Source organism: Alligator mississippiensis, chromosome 8, assembly GCF_030867095.1.
Source record: "Alligator mississippiensis isolate rAllMis1 chromosome 8, rAllMis1, whole genome shotgun sequence".
In the NCBI taxonomy this organism is placed as follows: domain Eukaryota; kingdom Metazoa; phylum Chordata; order Crocodylia; family Alligatoridae; genus Alligator; species Alligator mississippiensis.
Window position 1 is genome coordinate 72,666,736 of NC_081831.1, and position 23,625 is coordinate 72,690,360.

The window sequence follows — 23,625 nt, forward strand, 5'->3', positions numbered from 1 at the left end:
GGCGGGCAAAACGCGCACGTGCTCTCGGAGCCATCGCACAGCGGCGCAGCAGCCACCGCCGCCCTCGCGGCACCCCGCGCACTGGCGTCCGGAGGACACGCGGGGTCCCCCAGCGGAGCGGCGCGGCCCCGCCCCCCGCTCGAGGCCCCGCCCCCAGCCGAAGCTCCGCCCCGCTCCCGCTCCGGGCGCCGCCATCATGCCCAAGGTGGTGTCGCGCTCCGTGGTGTGCTCCGACACCCGCGACCGCGAGGAGTACGACGATGGCGAGAAGCCGCTGCACGTCTACTACTGCCTGTGCGGGCAGATGGTGCTGGTGCTGGGTGAGCGGCCGGAGGGGGCGGCGGGGCCGGGCCGGGCCGGGCCGGGGCCCTCAGCGAGAGCGGGGTCGACGCCAGGCCTGGGGCCTGCAGCGCCGCGCCAGGCCCCACTGCTGTGGCAGGCCCGGCTGTCTGGTAGCGGTGGTCTCGGATTAGACCGACTGAGGAGTTGGGGGGAATCTTGCAGAGTCGGCTGGTGTGATAATATGGCAGGGCCCTCGCTGTCCGGTGATTGCCAGTGCCGCGCAGTCGTTTTGATGGCGCGACGATTGTTCGACACGTGTGGCTGGCCTACATTTATTGCGCAGTTCACTCATTAATTGCTTGATATGCATAATATGTGGCGGGGGCCAAAGGCACACGGCAGTGCTGAGGATTAACGGTGTTCAGGGTTTTTACCACCCGTGGCACCTAGTCCTTGTGTTGGGACCCTTTCTTTTCCCCTCCTCAATGAGAAGATCGCTTCCCGATGCGGTCTTGTGAATCCAGCGGCTGCTTTCTTTTTGATGCTGCCTGCCTAGAGGGGATGGGCAAGAGGGATGCTGTTTGGGGGTCCAGGCACGTTTCAGTAGCTGGACTTGGCTCAGGTTAGTAAACTGCTAAATACTGCACTCGCCAGGAGACAGTGGAGAAACCTGATGGAGTAATGTCACTGCCCTGATTATTCTGATGGGTGCAAATGTGTGGTAATGTTTGGTCTTCATAAAGATGAGAAAATGGCCTTTTAACCGCTTGACTATTGTTCCTGTCAATGAAGATGAAACTACCTTTACAACCATCTCCATCCTTTGTTCTGCAGACTGTCAACTGGAGAAGCTGCCCATGAGGCCCAGAGACAGAGCTCGAGTGATTGACGCAGCCAAACATGCCCATAAATTCTGTAACACAGAGGAAGAGGAAAATGTTTATCTCAGACGGTACGGGACCCTCTTTTCCTCTATTGGCACCCTTGACCATTTGTGTGATTGTGTGATGCTGCTACTGTTCAGGCTTCAAACTGTTAGATGAAAATAATTCTTCTGAACCAGGAATTTATCACTGGTAGATCTGAGGACAGGAACTGCCGCAGGATCAGATGCTGTTCTTATAGAGGCAGGTAATGTAGGCCCAAGTTTGAGATATCTCAGACACAGAATGGAGCATCCCAGAGAAATTCTAAATCTCCCCTGCTCTGCAGATGGAAAAATTAATTTCTCATCAGCAGATTGGTATACTGAAAAACACAGCTGTAGTCCCTTTTTTGTGACTAGAACAAAACCAGACATGAAACAAACTTCACACCCAGTGTCTTTCTCCTGAAAGTGTGGTCGCAGAGAATAAACTGTAAACGACTTTAATAATCTTTTGGTTATTGCAGCATAGATTAAAGGATAGCATAGGCAGACCTTATGCTTTGTTTTAATTTCCTCTGCGATTCCAATAAATTGCTGATTCCAGTAAATGTGACTGGAGTTAGTTTTGGTTTTGAAGGATGTGGGAATACTGGTATTTAAAACATCTTCTGCCATGACTCTACTACACTGTAGATTGAGACATTTCTTACGGCAAAGAATTTAGTCAGAAAGAAGAGTGAGACAAAACCAGACAACACTGGCTACCCATTGGGATGGGTGGTCGCCAACTGCCAGTCGACATTCTCCCCCATCTCCTCCCCACTGCCGTCAGTGCTGCTGCCGCCTGCGGGAGCTTGCCGTGCCCCACCAGCCTGTAGGAGCACACGGCATTCATGCCAGACAAGTAGATCTCTTGTCTTCCTCTCTCACATTAGTGATGAAGTCAAGATAGCAAGTTTTTCATGAAGAAAATGTATTGAGCAGGGTCTTAAGGGAGGAGACAAGGTATCTTTGCCTTGGTTGTAACACTGCTTCCCTGGTCTACATCTTTGTATTGTTCAGTCTCTCTCACTTTAGTGACACCCCATTAACCATTCTTTCCCAGTCCTATGTCTGCCTGATGTAGAGTCTAGACTGAAGAAACTGTATATCACCTGACTACAGATCTGCTAATAGTGAGGCTAAAAAGGCAAACAAAGCTGAAACCCCTTATCTGGCTGCAAGTCTGGCCTCCTTTCTGTTTGCTCTGTGGATTTCTAATGCACTCCTCTATTTAGTATCTACACACGTGTCAGATACCTTCCCATTTCCCTAAACATTTTCTCTCTTTCTTCCCCAGGCCAGAAGGTATTGAGCGGCAGTACAGGAAGAAGTGTGGAAAGTAAGTGACTGCAGAGTAAAAGGTATCAGTACAGTATAGAGAGATCTGGATGTGTATGGTTGTTTGGTATTTGGTTATTGCTTTCCATTGTTGGCCCCATTGCTTAGAAATAACATATTTCTTCCTGTAACACATAGTAGGGGTATTAACATTTTATAACCTTCATCTTTGTGCAGTAGCCAGGGCCATAGTGCCAAGACTGGACTCTTAGTGTTCCTGGGTATCATGCCTTTACTGCACTTCTAACTCTTGCTTTATTAATTTGGTAACACTGAAAAGGAGGCTGTGGGTCACGTGATAGGAGGGTAAACAAAAACAGTATTCTAAAATGGTCTCGGCCACAACCTGTGACCCTTCAAATATTAATTTTATTTTTTTAATGTTTGGTGTAGATTTAATATCCTTAGGTTGATGGTTTCATAGTTGGTAGGGTCAGAAGGGACCGACCCCCTGCCATGGCAGGAAAGAAAGCTGGGATCAAATGACCCCGGCAAGGTGTCTATCTAGCCTCCTTTTGAAGACCCTCAGGGTAGGAGCAAGCACCACTTCCCTTGGAAGTTGGTTCCAGATCCTAGCCGCCCTGACTGTGAAGTAGTGCCTCCTGATATCTAGCCTGAATCTACTCTCTGTCAACTTATGGCCGTTATTCCTTGTTACTCCCAGTAGTGCTTGGGGGAACAGGGACTCCCATTGCGTGCTGGTCTCCCTTGGCCAGTTTATAGACAGCCACCAGATCCCCTCTCAGCCTTCTCTTGTGGAGGCTGAAGAGATTCAGGTCTCGTAGCCTCTCCTCGTAGGGCCTGCAATGTTTTTGAAATCATCTAATCAGGAGGAAAAGACTTCTGTTTTCTCATGAGTAGGTGCACTGCTGTTTTCAGGTGTGGACTGCTGCTCTTTTACCAGCACCAGCAGAAGAACGCCCCAGTTACTTTCATCGTTGATGGAGCCGTTGTCAAGTTTGGCCAGGGCTTTGGGAAAACAAACATATATACTCAGAAACAGGAGCCTCCCAAAAAGGTAATTTGGCTTTGATGAATTACAAAGTTAACTGTGTCTTTCAAAGGGGTGCAGGTGGACCTAGTAAGTCTTTTCCATCTCTGATGCATAGTTTGGGCCTGTGCTCGGTCACTAATGGTCCCTTCTGGTTGTTTGGAAAAGTGGAATTGACTGCAGTAAGTCTTCCTTGGCAGAGGTTTTTAAAGCACAGAAACTTTGAAACTGGAGGGGAGAGAGAGAGTAGGGAGGACTCCCAGCATCTCTCAGAACATTGGTCTAAATCACCAACCGCTTCAGACTGGTTAATGTTTGAATTTTATTTTCCCTCTTCAGCTGGCTGTGTTAAATACTGCTTCAAAGCTCTGGGGTCATTGTTGATACAAATACATGCTGAACTAAAGCAGCGCCTTTTTTGTTTCCCCTAGGTGATGATGACGAAACGGACCAAAGACATGGGGAAGTTCAGTTCAGTCACAGTTTCCACCATTGATGAAGAGGAGGAGGAGATTGAGGCGGTGAGTTTCCTTTGCCCTGCCAGTGCTGGCAAGTGGTGTCCTGGTAGGGCCTTGAATGCAGCTCCTCCAAAGGTTTCTTGGTTGAATGGCAATACATTCAGAATACTTGTTTATCTATTTAGGTGTTTACTCTGTGCTTTTCACTGTGGTATCTGGCTACCTGTACATCACTGGATCCAATAGAAATTCTGCTCTGGGCTCTTACAGCCTACTGGTATTAGTGAGGGGTATCTCTTGTATTCCGGGATAGGCTAAAGGAAAAAAAAAACCCTTTATACTATTTTTACATAATCTCCTCTACTGAGTTAGTATGCAGGAGTTGTTCTCTCAACTCAGCTTGTATATTCTTTGACTTACCTTTCCCTCTGTGCTTTCCAGAGCTGTGTCTTTGCTGCACAGTTACCATGCACTATGGTGTTACCCCTAAGCCTGCTTCTGTCCATACAGGAAAAACCTCCAACCCTATCTTGAAGGCAGTTTAAGCCTGAGTTAGGAGACATAGCTCTTGTTTCATTTCAGGCTGGGTTGGCATCCCATTCATTCTGAAATAAGAAGACAGGCTAATTAAGTCGGGTTGCTCTTGCTTCTCTGGTTCTTTTGTCTCATTGCACCTAAACTGTACTTTTTCCTCCCTGTTGCTATGTATTTGGGGTCAAAACCTCTGGAGCATTTGAACAGAGATGCCACCTTCCTTCTAGGCTACCAGGTTGTCAGGTGCTGACACCAGCCTTTGGGAAAAGCTGTGGTGTGTAACCAGTAAGATCCATAATTTGGCGAAAGGTACCCAAATTGACACTTTCCTGTTTAGTGGGCAGGAAAGAAGTGAAAAGACAGAGTAATTGGTCAGGCAGGCTATGAGTCACATTGCCATCTGCAAGCTGGATTCCTAGATATTCTCATGCAGAGTTTTGGCTGTTAGATGCTGTTTGCTTTTGCTGTCAGAACTGGTTGTCTTCATAATGAATAGCTTCACTTTCACTGTCACATCAGCTCCATGCTGAATGAGAATGGCCATTCTGTAGATGAAGTCAGAAGGAGGTCAGGTTTAACTTGTCACTGAGGGACATGGGATATGACAGCAGAACTCTAGCCCAGGTGCTGGGATGGTTCTGCACAATAGATGCAGTTTGAGGGTATAGAGGTTGTTGACACTGCGGTGTGGAATAGAGGGACCTTGGTAGCATTAGTTCAGGTCCTAGCAGCAGCCCAGCTATGTCTGAGTAGACCTCTGCACAGGCTATACTACCCTGCTGCATAACAAACAGAAGTATACCTCTGCCTGAGAGAGGCTGTGCAGTGGGCCTATTCCACCCATGCTAAGCTAGCTTGTGCTGTGCTATTTTGGGCTTGCTCTGCAGTGACCTCATCCATTTTCCCCCCCTTCCTTGTCATTCTCCTCCTTTTGTTTGCCTGTTGCAATCCAATTGATTGACTGAAATGAACAAGGCGATTGCTAGCCTGCTTTTCAACAACACAGAATACTTGAGCCTAGACGACTTTCCTGTGAATGGTGATGCTAATAAAAGGGATTTTCTTCATTGTACACATCTTTCCTTGTCCTTTCCTGATGGCATTTTGCCTGTGCCAGCTGGAAAGTGATTACAGGCTGTAAGGATGGTGATGGCAAAGGTGAACATATGTCTCGGATTGGCTGGGGCAGTCCTGGATTTCAGAGGATCGATCATCTCAGGGTGGGGATCCAGAGTGGCAGGAGCTGTGAAATAGGAAACCTTGCTAACACTAATTGTTACTTCACAGGTGTTTGTGAAGTAAAGAATACTGGGTCATTAACAGACCATTGACTCCCTGCAGCCTGGGGGGTAGCAGGCTTTCACATTGTCTCATCTAGTCACCCTAGATCAGGGGTGTCCAACCCTTTTGAATGTGGGGCTGGATCATGAACTTTTTATCACTTAGTGGGCTGGCGAGCCATATTCAAACTAGTCAAGGGGGACCAGCAGGCATTGGGAGAGTCCCTGTTCCCCCGAGCACTCCCAGGAGTTACACAAAACAACGGACACAAGCTAGCGGAGGGTAGTTTCAGGCTAGACATTAGGAGGTGCTATTTCACTGTCAGGGCGGCTAGGACCTGGAACCAACTTCCAAAAGAAGTGGTGCTGGCTCCTACTCTGGAGGTCTTTAAAAAAAGGCTGGACGAACATCTGGCCAGGGTTGTTTGACCCCAGTACTCTTTCCTGCCACGGCAGGGGGTCGGACTAGATGATCTCCTCAGGTCCCTTCTGACCCTACCAACTATGAAACTATGAAAGATCTCACTGGAAGTGGTATCACATCACCCCCCCAAAATGAAAGTACAGTGTTTACTTTCGTTTCCCGTCACAGCACCTCGGGTCTCAGAAAACAGCTTGGAGGGCCACATGTTGGACAAGTCTGCCCTAGATAAAGCTGAAGCTGGCCCAGTGACTTGCATTCTCATTCCTGCTTCCTGTTGTAAGCCATTATTACTAAGCACATTGAGAAGCAGGCATGGTGCGATCTAGAGGTGATGATGAGACACCTTTGAGGTAAATAGACTGCTCCAACTTTCATCTGAGCCTAATGTGCATAAAATGATTTTTTACAACCAGGAGAACTTATACCACCCTCCAGCTCTCCTGTACAATATGAATTTTCATTTCTATCTGGGGAAAAAATTTACAATCTTTGCATTCTCCTGTGCCTGAGGAAGGGCGTGTGTGCCCAAAAGCTTGAAAATAAAGATTTTTTTTGCAACTGTTTAGTTGGTCTAATAAAAGATATCGCCTCTACCACACTGACTAGAGGTGACTGCATTTCAGGGCAGGCAGAGCGATCATCGTGTAGGTGTCTGTTGATCTGCATCTCCAGGAGCACTGTGTAATTGAACAATATTATCACTAGCACACTAATGGGACACTATAGGGGATCATTGTACAGGTTCAGACTGAAGGTAAGGATGGGGAATATTCCAGTTGTTATTGATCTGGAAGGTGATCCTGTGCATCTCATTTACCACCTGAATTAGTCAGTGCACCACTAGACCACAGACTGACAGGATGCTGTATGGTTTTCAGAGAGAAATTGCAGACTCGTACGCCCAGAATGCTAAAGTGATTGAGAAGCAGCTGGAGCGGAAAGGCATGAGCAAGAGGAGGCTGCAGGAGCTGGTGAGTCTTGTTTTCAGTGCATTGTCATTGCAACTGTGCATTCTTTGTGGTGTGAATCCCTGTGCTAACGGTAAGCCTAAGCAATGTTTCTTAAAACCTCGCTGTGGGTGTTCAGGCATCCTGGCTTAGTTTTACATGCACCTTGCAGTTTTGGGGAGAGAACTGGCTTAAGCTTAACAGTCCAAACTATTTCCTTTGAATTTTTTAGCTTCAGGTGAGAAAATTCTCTGTAAAAATTAAAAGAAAATCCATCCAGTTCTTGTAGGTCTTTCTTGGGTAATATCTAGCAGCATCTTCCTTTTTTCTGACATAAGTGCAGAACACAGAACAGAGATCTTCTTTTTCTCTAAAATTATACAGAGATTATACACAAAAGAGCGTAATTATACACAAAAGAGCATAATTTATAAGTCACTGCTGAAACCAGGGTAGATTCTGTAGCCACATTGTCCATGATTTACCAGGCTGACACTTGGAGAAATTTACCCAAAAGCTTAACCAAAAGAATGTTTTTTCACATTGTGTCCTCAAGCCTACCAAACCCACACTCTAGCATGGACTGTTGGAGGTGTCATATATTCTAGACCTAGAGAAGGACCTGCCACTGAGGTAACTCTGTTGCTAATCCTGGAAAGGTTGTCCTAGGAATCAACAGCAAGAACATTGCAGGTGATCTTGCCAGTACAGGATATAAGGTATGAAGTGGTCTCCTGTCTAAGTAGCACTAGACCATCCAGGATTTCAAAGACTTTAACATGTACTTGGCTGTGCACCCAGAAGCAGAGGTAGCCAGTGAAGAGACTGGAGAAAAAGTTTTCCACTTTGCAGAGAAGGCAGGTGGTTGCATTCATCGCTAGCCATGTTCAGACTAGAGAAGTGTACCTCAGTGAAGCACTGGAGGGAAAAATTACCCATGTTGACGTTGGCCTTGTCTAGAGTCTTTATTCTATCCTAATTGCTTTTAATCAGGCTGAGCTGGAAGCCAAGAAAGCCAAGATGAAGGGAACCCTAATTGATAACCAGTTCAAATAAGAAAAAACCTCCTCTTGTCATCACATGGGCAGCTGCCCACTTAGAGGGGCAGAACAACCACCTACCAGAGACTTCAATCAACCCTGCTGAAGCAAAGCACGTACATAGAAGAGCCATACGTCGAAGCTGGCTCGGGGGATGGTGCTGTCTCAGCTCTTGGCTGTATTTTCATTGAAGGTGGTATACTATAACAAAGGACTTCAAGGACTTCCTTAAAATCTCATTTCTGTGTACGCTCAGGCGTTTTGTCTCTAACACCCTGACATTTATGGTAATGTCTGTTTCAGGGGAAAGCCCTCCCCCCAGTGTATGTGGGGATCCATGCACTTTTAAGTAAACACCAGTCTTTTGATGTTTCCAGATGTACATATATTTTAGACACACAAATAAAGCAAAAACCTAATTATACAGAAAATAAAACCTTACAAAAGGTAAGTCATGTCCATCTAATTAAAAACCAAAAACAAATCTGTCGAAATATAAGCAAGCTAGAATGGTAATGAGTTATATGGATGTCTATAGTATTGTTACTGACCAGATAGCTTCACAGAACAGACCTCACCAAGGTGGACAATAAAACTCCAAAGATAAGAAGTATGTTTCTGGAAGTCTGGCCAAATCTTTTTTAGGATACTAAAAGCGTTTAGAAATGTTTGCTGCATATGTCTGGCAGGAGTTGCAGGGCACACATGGCTTGTAGTTTCTCAAACTGCGGACCTGTTTTTTAAATTGAAGAAAGAGTGTTGGTCAAAAAGTTCCTTAAATGTACCTGTGCCAGCACAGCTGTGCTATAGGCATATCAAACAGAAGTCCCACCTGAAACTGCTGAAAACAAAACCCAACAGTAACAAACACCACAGACAGTTTCTTTAATGAAATGGTGCCTCTACTAAGTGCTAAATGAACCATTTTAATTCCAATGATAGGGTTGAGGTGATGGTCCAAGAGGTACATGAAAGTCTCTCAGGCAAGGAGCCTGTGGAAGAGTACTGTGATACCCAAAAGCATACCTTTATCTATAACAGCCCTACAGTTGATCCAATAAAAGATAGCACTTACAAGAATTCTTCAGGAGAATAGGTTGCCAGGGTCTTGGAGGCTGTAAAAGTCTATTGCAGAGTGAGCTGCTTTACCATAGTATGTTAGGGCTGAGCCAGCTTGGATTGCAGAGGAACTATTGCAGAGCTAGCTGGCAGCTGCTATGCAATAATATCATATTGCAGAGCCAGGCTGGGATGGCAGTAGCTCCTAGCCTAGCAGCTATAACCTGGTCTGGAGGGCAGCTAGCCTAAGTAGAAACACCTGTGGGTGGCTGGGAAGCCACATGACCAAAAGAGGCAGGGCTTAGATCAGTGGTTCTCAACCTTTTTTGTACTAGGACCCATTTGTAAACATCAGTGGCCAGTCCCAACCCAGTAAATAGTTTAAGTAGAAAACACACAAGTATTTTGGCTCCCAAATACTTATTACATGTTACAAGTTAAAGCAGCTCAACAGTCTTAATTTTAAAGACAGAAATCAACATCAACAGGAAAACAGTAACGGCGATATCAACAGGTGGCCCTCCATTACACCTGAGTGACAAAATTGCCCTCCTGACTTGCAGTCCCCTGGCCTTGCTGGTGTCCCTCAGCCCCAACCCACAGCACCCTACCCCTCAGCCCTGCTGGTGCCCTCACTCCTGATCCACTGTCCCCTGCCCCCAGACCTCAGTTCCACAGTGTGTGGGATGGGGAGGTGTGCACCCACAGCAGGTACAGAGCTGCAACCTGGCTGGACTGGCATGGGCAGGAGCCACCTCTGTGGTCCAGCAGACAGGATCCAGAGTGGGGCATCAAGATTCCTTGCTGCTGCTGCCGCCGCTGCTAGGACCCATGTGCCAGCCATGCGACCAGCAGCATGTGGACTAATGGATACGGGGGCTGTGCTGCCCTCACCTCCTGCCACCAGCTGCACAAATCTGAGGGGGTGCATGCTCCCTTGACGTGTCACCTGTGCCCCCCCCCCCAGTGCATCATTAATGTCCCCTCTTGCCCCATAGACTTAACTGGGGGGGAGCTGCAGGAGCTGCTCTCTACACTACCTGGTTGCCACGTCCATGTGTGTGTGTGCGCACATACACATGGTACCCCTGTCTGAATGCCCTCCTCCCAATTCCCCCAGCCCATTGCAGCCTGGGACCCTGCCAGCCTGCAAGGGGAAACCCACAGTTTCCCATGTGTTTCTCCTTTAAAGGAGAAAATCTGATTTTTGACATTTCCCCATGATTGTTCACAACCCTTTCATAAATTCTTGTGGCCCATTTTTGGGTCACAACCCATGGGTTGAGAAATGCTGGCTTAGGCAACATATAAGCCCAGAACTGGAGCTAGGGGGTCAGTCTGGCCTGGAAAGGTGCCAGGGAAGGAGCTCTGCACTGAGAGGACTGGGACTGAGTGACTGAATAGAATCTGCCTGATGTGAGGACTACAAGTAAGGAACTGAAGGCTTGCAAAGAACTCAGCTTTGTTATGCAGCTAGTTTCTTTTATACCCCAGGGGCTGTTATAGTTTATACTGGAGGACCAGGTTTAGGATTGACAGGTGGTGGAGGTCCCAGTGGTGCTAGATGGGTATCTGGTTATTCCAGAGCCCTTGGAAGGCAAACCCAGAGCCTGAGAGGGGTGAAATCATAGCCCTGGAGGGGTAAACTCAGAGTCCTACAGAGACGAGACAAGAACCTATGAAGGGGGAACCCGGGGCTCTAGAAGGGCGAGACCAGAGACTTGAGGACAGACCCAGATCCCTAGAGGGGCAAGGGCAAAGCTATGAGGGGTGAGACTGTAACCTGGGGGAAATGGAACCGGAGCAATCGAGAGGCCCTACCGGGGCTGGACATCAACGAGGATGGAGGGGCCCTGAGAAGCGCACGGTTGTACTGATGGCCACAGGCCCACCAAAATAAGCAACTGGTAACACCTGCAAGGCATGAGCATGGCTGTAAGGGTGGTCTGAGGCCATGGTTGCAGCCCTTGCAGCCCTTAAGACAGTTACCAAAGCCCTAAGTAGATGTAGAAGAAAATAGCATCAAAGGTGTGGCAGGAAAGAAAAGGGGAGACCCAAGAACCAGAGGGGCAGGAACTGCCAGGCTACCAGGGGGTGTCACGGCTATCCCTGGGACTGCTACACCACCTCTTCACTTCGAATGAGAACATGTGTCCAGTATATCAATTATCTACCACTTTCCTGTGCTGAAGGAAGCTACTAATAAAATGTTAATGTCTTCCAAACTTGTTATGGGAATGTTCAAGTTGCCCTGACTAAGTTCCAGTTTCACCCTATTCCTTGAACGGTCATATTTCTGTTTGCTTATATAAACTGAACTGGTGTAGATTTGATCACTTGTACATCTTAAGTCTGCTATATTTTGAGAGAGAAAGAGAAAGGTAGCCTCATGTCAGACCTAGGAGTATAGAACTACGTGAGCTCCTGAAGATCAGTCTCTTCTGAGTCAGTGCTGGGTAAGGCATGCATTTTGTGTAGCGTAAGGCCGCTGACCTTGTTTGTAACAATTTCAGTCTTGTCCCAGAAACTCATAAGATTAAATGCCAGTCATGGAGTTCTGAAAAAGACTTACCACTATTATGCATGAGCAATTTGTCTGGCTGTAGTAGCAGAGTCCAACCAGCAGGGGGCCTCTCTATTCAGTTAAAATATGTAGAATCTGGCCAAAATATCACATGGCCTAAATGTTGGTCATGTGATGGAGTCAGTGAATGTCCTTTCCTGACCCCAGCAGGACAGGTATGTGCAAAATCAAGGGCCGTGTTGAAGTAATGAAACCTACAGTTTTGCCCTGGTCTTTATTCATCTGAGGATCTTGTCATGTTTCTCTGCTGAGGGTCTGTCATATTCCATGTTTGAATGTAGCTGAAAACCAAGGAATTCTCTTTCCATGTAGGAACCGGGGAAGTGAAATTCCTCAAAAAATCACTTAGTTTTAATAGTGCTGCAACTACCTTGTGGTTGATAATATCAGCTAAACTGTTGGATTTAATTTAGCCTAACCTAGACCCTAAACAGAGTGAGGTCCTGCCCCGGCTGAAATCAATAGCAATAGTTCCACTGAGTGAATTCAAAGATCTGACTTTAGGATTTTTATCTGGAAGCACAGATGATTATTGCCTTGCAGTTCTGCGTGCGTATACATGCGCTGTCATGTACACGTGAGCATTTACTGATACAAAGGCAGAACCTGGCTCACCATGGGCAAGTGAAAGGTTAAAATAAGATGCTATTAATACTCGTTTATGGCACTGGATTTCCCCTGTGATTCACTTTTTCAGTCTCAGAATCTCCACCCTCTAGGCAATAATTAGCAGCACAGCACGTCACAGCACAGCTAAGGGAAAGATCTTTTCTCCCAGTTTGTCCTTCCAGAAAACCAACTTGTGCGCAGCAACCAGTCTCCATTCCCCTTGTGACTAATGATCTGCTTAATTGTTTTGAATCAATGAAGGGCCATCCTGTGAATTGATATTGGAAATTCCAGAATGACTCTATGTGGACAGTTTCAGTGTACAGTTAGGGGCCTCTTTTAAAGTGGTTTAAGCTAATTCAGAAAAAGGCGCACATGGAGTTATCCCAGATAGCTCCATGTGTAAATGTTCTCATCAGCTGTATAATGCTTACCCATCTTTGTAAGGTGCTTTGAGGGCAGTGGGTAGAAGGTGTGGTGTCCATGCTAAACCTAATTGTTAGCATACTGGAAAAGTAGTAAAAAGAAAGTAGTATGACCCTCTCATATTGGTACATCAATGTAGCTTTTCCTGTTTGAAAAGAGGTAAAGACCTTGTCAACACAAGGAGGGTTTGGCTACTCTGGTTATACTGGTATAGCTAATAGCACAAAATAAGCCTGCATAGGGACAGTTATACTGGTAAAGCTGTGTCCCACTAGGGTTTGTATTGCTAAAAAAAATCACATCCCTACCTGACATACATGATGTATATGTAGATCAATCTGTACAGCAATGGCAAAATATGTTAGGTGCTCTCTGATTGCTTGTGCACATCAGCAGAAAATCCACGAGACCAGTGATTCTCAACCTTGGTGTCTTGAAATCCTTTCAAGGGTGTCGTGGGGTGCCACGTAGTGTGAGTACTGTTATGTGTACAATTGTGATTCACAACATAAACCGAGAGATTTCAAATAGGAAACCAGAGTGTTAAAACATTCTGCCCTGTTGTGGGCTTTCTAAGTTTTTTGCAACAGAAGAATTGATCTATTATTTTTCTGTAGTCAAAAAACAAATACAAACTAAATGCTGGTATTTTCCAAGAGGCACCTGGAGTCTAAAAAAGATTGGGAACCACTGTACTAGGCAGAGCAGCAAGAGGCATTTCAGGTCAGGATGTGTTAGACATTGCCAGAGCTTTGTCAGCCCTCCTCCTCCATGCGTAAGTAGTCACATTCAGTGGGTGGTTCAGACTGCAGTTCTTGGGAGGCCACTCCCTGTGAGGCAGTCCTGCGTTCAGAGCTGGGAGGGGAAAGGAGGAAGCAAGCACTTCCTCCTCTTGCGTATGCAGCTTTGTTAAGGCAGGTCTGATGAAGGAGGAATGTAATGTGTCAGTGACACATTTTGAGTCTCCTTGGTTGCCAGCCTGATAAATCTGGCGATAAACCACAGGTCTGACATGGGAGAGCAAAGTGGGAGCCTGTTCTTTGTTCACGGAGAACGGTGCAGTGCAGCTGAAAGCCAGTTCATTCACACTCAGAATCGTCCTTTGATCCGACATGTCTGTGAACCTACTCTGTATTCACAGTTACTCCCGTTAGAGGTCAGTACGACTTACACAGGCTGCAATGACTTGCTGGCACAGCACAAGAAAAGGTGGGGCTCTGGCTAGCATATTAAACACTTCCTGACTTCACATAAGTCCCTAAAAGGAAATTCAGTCATACTGGCTCCCAGAAGTGACCTTCAGTCAGGTGACTTCATCCTGGTTGTGCCTTTCCTGATATGAAGGTCATTTGCAGAACCCAGACGGCAAAGATCTCCCTTCAGCTATTTCAGGATTCTCATTTTGTACCTCTGGGGCAAAATCGTTTATTTTAACACAGTTTTAAGATAGTTTAACTTAAATACCCAGAACACTGTATTTCTCTGCACTGTAATAAATGACCAGTAACTCATGGTGAGAAGAACAAAACACTTTGAAACAAGACCTGAAGGAATAGCATAATATAGAATCAAAGTTAGATGTCACTCCTTTTTCTCAGCAGAAACACTTGTGGCTTTATAGCTCAGGACCCCCTTTTAGAGTTGGTACATAGGAACGTAGGCTTTGCAATGTCAAGTCAGACCAGCGGCCAATCAAGTCACTTACAGGCATCAGTAGCAGTCCCCAGATGAAGATGCAAGTCATGCTGAAGTGGGAAGTTGTGGAATAGCCAGCCTGTAGAGGAAATCTGCCCTTCTCATTAGGGCAGTGATTCCCAAAAGATTCCCCTTGCAACCCAACTTCCAGGCTCATGAGACCTACTTCTGGTTGCCGTTGTGGCCTGTGGCTGGTTAGGAACCCCACTTACGTCAAATCCCACATGAGGTCACAGTCCCTGGATTAGAAACCACTGAGTTAGGGTTTGGTTTATTGCCTGAAACAGGAGGGTTTAGTTCTTCTGAACTCGTGGATTGTTTTTTAAAACCCACGTGCCTATATGTCATTTCAGAAAGGCCTACTAGCTGGCTCAAAGGTGTGGTGAGATTTTCAAAGACTAATTCACAGCCTAACTCTTCTCTCATTTAAATCAATGACAATATTACCATTGCCTTCAGTAGAGCAGGGTAGGGCTATACTGAGTGCTCAGCTACAGTGCTCAGTGCTACTTTAGTGATAAGCTCCTTACTGGACTCAACAGAGGTAATTTTTCAAAACAAAAAATAGAAATCTAAAATTGATGTCCGCTGAGAGATTAATTTTAAGAATTTTTATAGGATTTTAAAGCTCTTCAATAATCAAACATTAAGGTAATTAAATTAGGAACTTGCCTTTAGATCTTTACCTGCATTTTGTTAAAAAAAAGCTGTTTTTGCAGTCTCAGTTTCCTTTCTGGTATAATCTTGCTTCCCCATACAAGAGAATAAATTTGAGTGATCCTGTAGATCTTCAGAATCTCTAACTGGTAGGAGATCAGCACTTGTCATTGTAACCAGAATATCTCTTCTGATTGATACTTAGTCCACCCATCCATGGATGTGTTCTCAGAATGCAAAAAGAATGGTCTTTGAACACCAAAGATGCCGGGGCAGTACAGTCAAGGAGGTGCTTCACAAATTATTTAGTTTAATTGTATCAATATGTGATTAGACAATTAAAACCTGTCCACCAGAATTTGATCTGAACCCAGGTATTGTGGCAAAGATCACTTTCTCCTCACTTCTGGGAAGCTGGAGAATCCCGCCTTGATTTATTATTCAAAACTCCAAAGCCTCAAGTAATAACTGGAATAACAGGTGATAGATACTCTATGAACAGTGCAAATCAACACCTTGTTTGGTTATTACAAACTCTGTAATTGGCTGGCATGTCTCTGAGGTGGATTATAAGGTATAGGCTACCTGTGATTAAAACAGAATAATATATCATAATAGCTGGTATGTGTATGTCCCAGAGGGATGGCGGAAAAGGGGCAGGAGAACTTTCCTGCGGTGTGGGTCAAGGCAGGGACAGCCCACCACGAAATAAGAAGAAAGGCCCTGAGAACAGGGCAAACTTACCTCTAGCAGGTGCAGCCAGGCCAAATGAGCCACAGGGGGTGGAATGCCTGTGCAGTTCATCAGCCACTTTTCTCTGCAGCGAGTGCTCTGCAGCTGGAGCCAGTGAGGCCTGACAATGTCATCCAAGAACACTGCTCAGCGGGGATAAAAGCTGGCAGTGGGGAAACAGCTGGGGGAATGCAGCAGAGAGGGAGCTGCTGGATTGTCCCTCGAACTGAGCAAGGGCCTCCCAGTGACAAGGGGGAGAGGTCGAAAAGGGACCCAACAGAGAGGTCTGATAATTAAAGGGACATGATGGCAAGTGAGCTGGGCCAGAGGAAGGCACTGAGGGATGGTGAGGTCATCAGATGCAGGACATGTGAGTGGGGAGGGAGCTGAGGCCCCTCCCTGGAATTTCAGTTAATTGTTTCTCTTTTGGTTAATTTTTAAGCCTTGGAGCCAGGAGAGAGGCCACTGGAAGCACTTGGAGGGCTGAGCAGGCTGGGGCCACACAGGAGACCCCGACATTCATAGACCAGACCCTTCACCAGGCATCACCTCACTGCCCTGGCTACATGTGAATGGCGGAGAGGAAAACTGTTGTGATCACTGAGGGCTGGAACAACAGAGAGGGGACGGGACACCTAAGTGGAGTCAAGCTTACCATCATTTGGCTGTACCAAGAGGCTGGCGCATAGCTGGGGTGTAGGGGAGGTGGAGCCCCAGGAACAGCCGCTGGTGATGACACCTGGCGTGTTCCCCATGGTAAGATGGAATCCCACTACTGAACAAAACATTCAAGATGTGGCAGGAAAGTATCAGGGTATTTCTCAGGGAAAATGTGACCCAATATCACGGCAGCAGGAGCAGCCTCTGTGGCAGACCCCAAGTGCCCACTCTAGGGCTGCACACAAGAGGCTCCACAAAACCAGGCAGGTACAGTGTACATGTGACTGCCATCAAGAGAGTGGAATCAGAACTACTTTACCATTCGCCATAGGCTCTCTACTGCTAGTGACTGATGAAGTTTCCCTTTGGGCTTTATGTTTTAAGAGCTGATGAACTGGCATCCTTTTCTGGTCTCATTGTACAGTTCCAAGTGGCTATGATGTACAGCTTGGGGATGAAGTGATGGCTTAGCTGATCAGGGCTGTTGTCTTAACTGTAACATACACCAAGGGATGAACAGGAAAGGCTCGTCATTGTCTACAGCACAGAGGCAGTATTGATTTGCTAAGTCTTGGGGAAATGCACATCCTGCTCCAACTCAAATGCCCTCTCAAGGTCAAAGCTCTGAGCCTAAACAGAATCCCTGTGGAGTGATACTTCCTAATGACACTGATATCTTCAGACCCCTCTCAATATCTTCACTTATGCTCTGGCTCAGCCCAGACCCCTGGACAGGGAGAACAGCAAAGTGAAGAGTGGTTGTAATATGTATGTTCATTCTTTGGTGGATTTCAAGGAAACATTGTGCTTCTGACTAATCTATCTTTGCCCAGCAGCCTGGGAAACGCAGACATCTAATAGGGCCTCTATACTCAGGAGCGTATCTATACTCAGTGATGCTGCACTGTAGATCATACATCTTAAGAAGAATCATGCCATTGTTAAAAGGTTAATGACCCCTGACCCTTCCCAGCCTGATTCCTGACACTAATAGGTTGGTGAGTCCTTAAACTTCAGGAGGAGTCCTCAGCACTGTAAGAATATGCTAGCAAGGCATATGCAGCAGGGCTAGGGGACAGGGGACAGAGCTGCTCAAGGGCATATCCTGCCTGATTTTTCTGGTCTAAACCTGCTGTACAACCTGTTAACCAGGTGCTCTGCAAGGCAGATAGCTGTAACGCGTGCAGGTGATTCAGAGTCTGGATTGGTCTAAGGCAAATGAGGCGGCTGCCTTTGTTCCACGCCTCTAAGGGAAACTAACAATTTAATTATCCAGATGAAGCAGGTTCTTCTTTCTCCTAATTGTAGCAGGTCTTCATGCAGTTCCTGCGCTAAGCTCTTTAGACCTGGCAGTAGTTTTTCTAACCAGGGGGACTCACATTCGGCATCTTTGCCAATAATACTAGTGTACCTAGCACTGCCAAGCTCTTTAAATGTCTTGGAGACACTGTGACTGTGAAGATATTTTAATTAGCAAACTACTATGATTAAGAAATAAATGATTCATCACTGCAATCACCGCAAAGTATTTTATTGCTCTCCACCACAGGCACAGAGGGCCTTTATTTCAATTTACAATGACGGCGTCCATGATAGGAATCTGTCCCCCTTTTGCTGTACTGCTGTAGTTAAAGTGCTACAACTTGTGTGTGTAAAGAAGGCCAAAAGGCTGCAGCGCAGAATCATTCTCTTGTTTCTCGCACATAATGGGGCTGGGCCAGAGCCCAGAGAAATCAGTGGGAGTTTTTTAATCCACTTCACTGAGCTGTGAAGCAGGCCTGTAGTTCCAAGATCAGCAGAGCCAGCAAGACTGTCTTCCCAAAGCCTGTCTCCTTCAATGGACTCTTCCTCCCAACCCTCCAGAGAGAGTAGTGCTTTCCTACTGCACTCAGGCAGTAGATCTGCCTACTCTTTATGTTTTCTTTTGCCTTTCATTCAGCTTGGACAACGCAGGTAGATTTAGGTCAGCATCAGTTCCCTAGACCCAGTGCGTGGTGAGGCCGGGTTTGGGCACAAACCCCACATAGGGAGAGTGATTTAACTCCCACGCTGGTATTGTTTTCTAAAGGAGACCACTGAGATATTTGTACTAGGCCTGGGGATTTTAAAAACCAGCTTAGTACAGAAATCTCAGTTGGGGCAAGCTGGAGTAGTGGCTGCCCTGGGCCTGTGAGTTCAGACAACCTCTTCAGCTAGGGTCTTAACTCTGAACCTGTTTGGTGGTGGTTCATTTTCAGCCCAGAACTTAAAAGCTAGTGGAAGGCTTGAGTCTGCCACCTTTGTACATGTCCTATCCTACCTTACTGCAAGTTGTCCTCCAGGCCCCAGTTCACATTTGTTTGTGCCAGCAAGAAAGCCCCTGTTGCAGAAAACTTACCCCAGGTTTCCCCCAGGCATTTTAAGCCTGAGCCAGGAGGAACCATGCCTGGAGCATTGTCATGTCCAGCTCTTCCCCAGCTGCCTGAAGGCTTGAAAGGGCCATAGCAACAAGATGGGTTGGGATGGGGCCCAGGTCTACTATAAGCTGCACTGGGGCTCACCTGCTGCATGATTACAGTGCATTTCATAATTCCTACAATCAGTCCTTCGGTATCGCTCGTGATGCTTCCCTCTCCTCCTGTGCTGGCTGGGATGTGCCTGCTTGCAGAGCAAGGCTGTCCTCATTGTGAATGGAAAGGGCCCAAGGGGAGATAGGGCAGCCCTTCCTCACACTGCTGGCCCTGGGGAGGCCGTTGGGATTGCTCTCAGGAGAAAGTTTTGACCTTGGGGAATAGTCTGACCCAACATGTTTTACATAAACAAAAATATTGCATAATGGAGCCCGGCAGCAGTGGAAGCAGAGAGAGAACACCTATAGTGGGGGAGGTTTCGACAATCCTGACTCACTGATGATGACATATCAGTGCTATTCATTCCTGAATAAGCCAGAGACAAAGGCTGTTACTCATATAATACTGGGTCTCGAATGTTTTTGTTTGGCCGGCCACCTCTGCATGAGAGGGGCAAGTTTATAAGTACATTGCTTTCTTACTCCTTACCTATACATTATAGCATCCACGTCAGTTCTTACAACAGTATTGCAGGGCTAGAGACCAAGCACACAGAAGCAGCCCACAGCTGGTGGTCTGGGCTGTGTGTTTGGAGGTACACATCGCATATTCAAGCCTTAGTAGCAATCAAGGGATCAAAATAATGATCCAGGGCCAGGAGAAATGACCGCTCACATCAATTTATCCCAAGCTACTGAGACAGATCACAACTGCAGACTGTGGCTTTGCTTTAGAAGTTTGGGAGCTTAGATTAGGCTCCCCCTCTCATCACTTTTGAAAAGTCTTTGGATATTTTAGATTGTGGTTGACTTTCCTGATTGTATCTGGTCTTGATTTATGACACCTATAGTGACATAAAACAGCTGGAGCCAAACAATATCGTGTGATTTTTGATTTTTAATTAGGTTTCATTCATTTGCTGGGTTGCCTTGGCTACTTTCCATTTTCAGTCTGTACATTTAACAACAACCAGAACAAAGTAGAATGATTTAAAATGGAGGGACATTAATATCTGCCCTGAAAAGCTTGGATTCAAAGCACTTTTTTAACAAGACACTTGGGACTCTAAGGTATCTGTAGGCAGTGAAAGGTGCCTCTTACTAACACTTTCAAATGCTAATTTCTGTATTTATTGAGTCACTTTGGTAAATACTGCACAAATAAGGGCATTAGACTGGTATTCAGACACCACAACAAATGCAAAGAAGAGTTCATAACTCTGAAGCAAAGGGGATGAGACTTAGGTTCTGAACCAGAGATGACTAAAGTCAATGGGGATACTTTCCTTTTCCAACCTGTAAATCAGCCTGCATCAGAACTCTGGGATACGATTCCAGAATCAGGGCCGAACCCTCCTAAATGCTGGAAAAGCTCCAATCTGAATCTCAGTCTGTACTTGGCAGCTGACCCACATGTCTATAGCAGTCCAGTCAAAACTCTGAGTCCACAGCCCCTGGATTTGAAATCTGCCATTTGAGTGTCTTTGTAGCTGGTAACTGTGCCATACAACAAGTAAGTGAATCCATGGGACTCTATAACGTAAAATAATTATTTTAAAATTCTAGAATTGGCTTATTGGGTTGCACAAGAAGCAAGGGGTTTGATGATCTGTTTTATTGGTCTGCCAGTAGAGTTGGGAGAGATGTTGGACAAGACTTCAGGCACCAGGTGCTCTTCTTCAAGTTACCTGCAGGCAGAGAGCATGCTCCTTGTTGAGGAGGTGCTTGATTGGGATTCAGGGACTGTCTTCCATTCAGTCTTTGTAGATCCTCTCTAGAACAACTGCTGGCTGCTTGTAGGCATAACTAACAGTCTAGCGCTACTACTAATTAATTGTATTCATGCCAACTCTAGAGACCTGAGGAAATGGCCTCTAGCCTTCAAAAGACAATCACCAATTGCAGCTATATGCTCTGGTCTCCTTCTTGCTATAAAGCTGCCTCATCTAGGAGGTTGCTTTATTTTTCTCCGGATATAAATAGCCTTCCTGTCGCCTGTAGAAAAGAAAGACAAGGGATCTTGTGGTAGGCAGTGCGTGGTGTCCTATTGCACATGCACAGGTTGGATACTTTCCAGAATACAGAGTACAGTAATAGGTGTTGATCTCACAGAACTGGAAAGTCCACCCCTGATTGCTCCCCAGAGGACAGACACCTTCCCTTCTTCAGAGCACATGACGACGAAGCTTAAAGGGAAAACCTCTAGGTTGCCCTGGATCTGCAGACCAGCCTCTTAAAACAACACAGAGAGGGGAAGGGGATGAGGAAGAAATCAGGGGCCTGTCTCATGTAATTCATTCCAGGCTCTTGTGTAGTGAATCCAGTTGCACATGGCTTTTCCAATTAGCGTCTTTAATCAGTGGCCAGGGCTAGCAACGAAGTGCACACACAATGATATGTCAGTACTTCTGCCTTCCAATAGGGACTGCAAGGTTGTGACGGAGGTGGTTCTCATGAACATGCAGTCCACTGCCCATGGGGGGAAGTACAGAACTGGCAGAGGTTCTGAGGCTCAAAAATAACTCATTGCAAGATGCAAGTTGTCCTGCATCCCTGCCTCTGTCCTCTGCAGATACTTCCAGGCATGCTGAACAATGGTTTGGAACAGCACAAGAGCATTAACCATTCCAGATTTTATTGAGTCATGATAAGCTTCAAGACCATTGCAACTTAGCCTGGACCCCATTTCTGTATGTAGTTGAAAGGAACATGTCTCTGGTTATTGTGACCCCTGAAGAGAGGGCATGTCTCCATGGTGCAAGGTAGTACTGCAGAGATATCCCAGGCTGCTCCACACCTGTTAGTTCCAGAACAGAATGAACAGAGCCACATTATGGCTGAGGAGCAGGATTTATTAGCCTGCATTCAGCAACATGCCAATGCAGCCCTGTTCCAGATCTAGTGTACTTCAAGTGGGAGGGATTGCAACATTACAACCTGTCCCAATTCATGCTTGTTGCTCACAACCTTGGCAACCAGAGGGTAGGCAGAGGAGAATGATACTCCTCACCTACTACAGAGTTGTAGAGTGGAACAAAGCTGAGTCATTTTCTGTTCTGTTTGTAAAGGTCTCTAGCTGTTGTTATGCTAAAGGATCCCACAGTGGCACAGCCCAGTTCCCGGTGCTTGAGGGTCTTTGGACCGTACCGAACCTCATGGCTCATCCTTATGTCCAGCTATCAAGTTGGGAATACACTGTGCCCATGATTCCTTCTCTGCTCTGCCACGCGGATGTCAGACTTGAGGAAGGGATAACGTGCAGCTGTAGGGCTGGCAATGTGCCCTTTCAGTGAATGAAAAAGCAGAGTCCAAATACACAGTGATCCAACACTGGAGTGAATCATAGCTTTGCTAGCTCTGCTCTTACAGAGGAAAGTGAAAGCTGGGAGGAGTCAGTAGGAAGGGCTTGGCCTGCCTTAAGCACATTGCTATGTCAAACATTTAGCGCCAGGCTCAGCCTTCCAGAGCAACGAGCAAATATTTAACATGACCCTTTGTGGAGCCTTTCTGCGTCAACACCTTGTCAGCAGAGGATTTCCAGCCGCTGGCCTGCCACAAGGTTGTCCCCATCCATTCTAGTGAGGAGGACATTGGGAACCTTAGTTCTGTTAAAGATCAAAGCCATACTACAGGATTAAGGATGGTGATATGCAGACACCCTCAGCCAATCAGCCTTCCCCAGTTAGATTAAACAGCCACATGGAAGTAAAATACAAAAAATAGATATTTTTAATATTCCTGATGGGAAAATTCTGTTTAAAAACTGCATCATAATGGACATAACTGACTATTGCAGTTTCCCCCTCTGTAAAATGAGAAAAATGATATTGGCTTCCTTCACAAGGTAGCCTGAGATCTAGAGACAACGAGTTCTATGTATGAGCTAACTATTACTAACACAGTTTCACCAAAGGAGGCCAAGTGTTGGGAGACTGAATTTCCCCGAAGGCTCTAGACCAGGGTGGAGACATGTTAAGAGCAGCATTAAGGAAGCTTTTGATACCACTGCTGGCATTTCCTGCTGGTGAAAGAGAGACAACTTCAGTTGCTAGTACTCTTACCCACTAAGAAAAAGTTTTGTAGGCAGGCTGTGAAATACCTGCATAATTTCTATTAAACGTACCTGGTACTCTTGATGCTGTTTTGAGTTCAATAAAATCTCAGCCCCCATGTACCAAGCCAATCACATAAAATGGATGAACAGGACTTGGCTACTCTTGACTTTACAGCTGAAGAAACCAGGTTCTGACACTGTCCTGCTCCAGTTGAGTCAGGCTTAGCAGCATCCTACATGTGCAAAGCCACTTGGAAAGTAAATAGAACACTTACTCTCATCCTGGCAATTTTCCAGCCTTGCATTTCCACCGCTCAGGCTGACAGTAAATGTTTCACTTGCCCCAGTGAGCTAATCCACATGCCAGCAAGAACCTCCCAAGCAGCATTTCTGGGAG

The 23,625-nt window shown here is 46.2% G+C and overlaps 1 protein-coding gene across 1 annotated transcript; it reads left to right on the forward strand.

Annotated features, from left to right (window-relative positions):
* Positions 1–154: 154 nt before the first annotated feature.
* Positions 155–8,817, forward strand: STEEP1 (STING1 ER exit protein 1). Its single transcript, XM_006277365.4, has 7 exons — positions 155–320; positions 1,117–1,234; positions 2,490–2,531; positions 3,410–3,548; positions 3,953–4,042; positions 7,096–7,188; positions 8,158–8,817. The coding sequence occupies exons 1-7, from the start codon at positions 197–199 to the stop codon at positions 8,218–8,220; spliced, it is 669 nt and encodes a 222-aa protein (XP_006277427.1). The 5' UTR covers positions 155–196; the 3' UTR covers positions 8,221–8,817.
* Positions 8,818–23,625: the final 14,808 nt, after the last annotated feature.

Excerpts from the sequence above, each read along its gene's own strand:
- STEEP1 (XM_006277365.4), top strand. The coding sequence starts at position 197 with ATGCCCAAGGTGGTGTCGCGCTCCGTGGTGTGCTCCGACACCCGCGAC. Across the intron at positions 321-1,116 it reads GCAGATGGTGCTGGTGCTGG|ACTGTCAACTGGAGAAGCTG; the intron begins GTGAGCGGCCGG and ends TTTGTTCTGCAG. Across the intron at positions 3,549-3,952 it reads AACAGGAGCCTCCCAAAAAG|GTGATGATGACGAAACGGAC; the intron begins GTAATTTGGCTT and ends TGTTTCCCCTAG.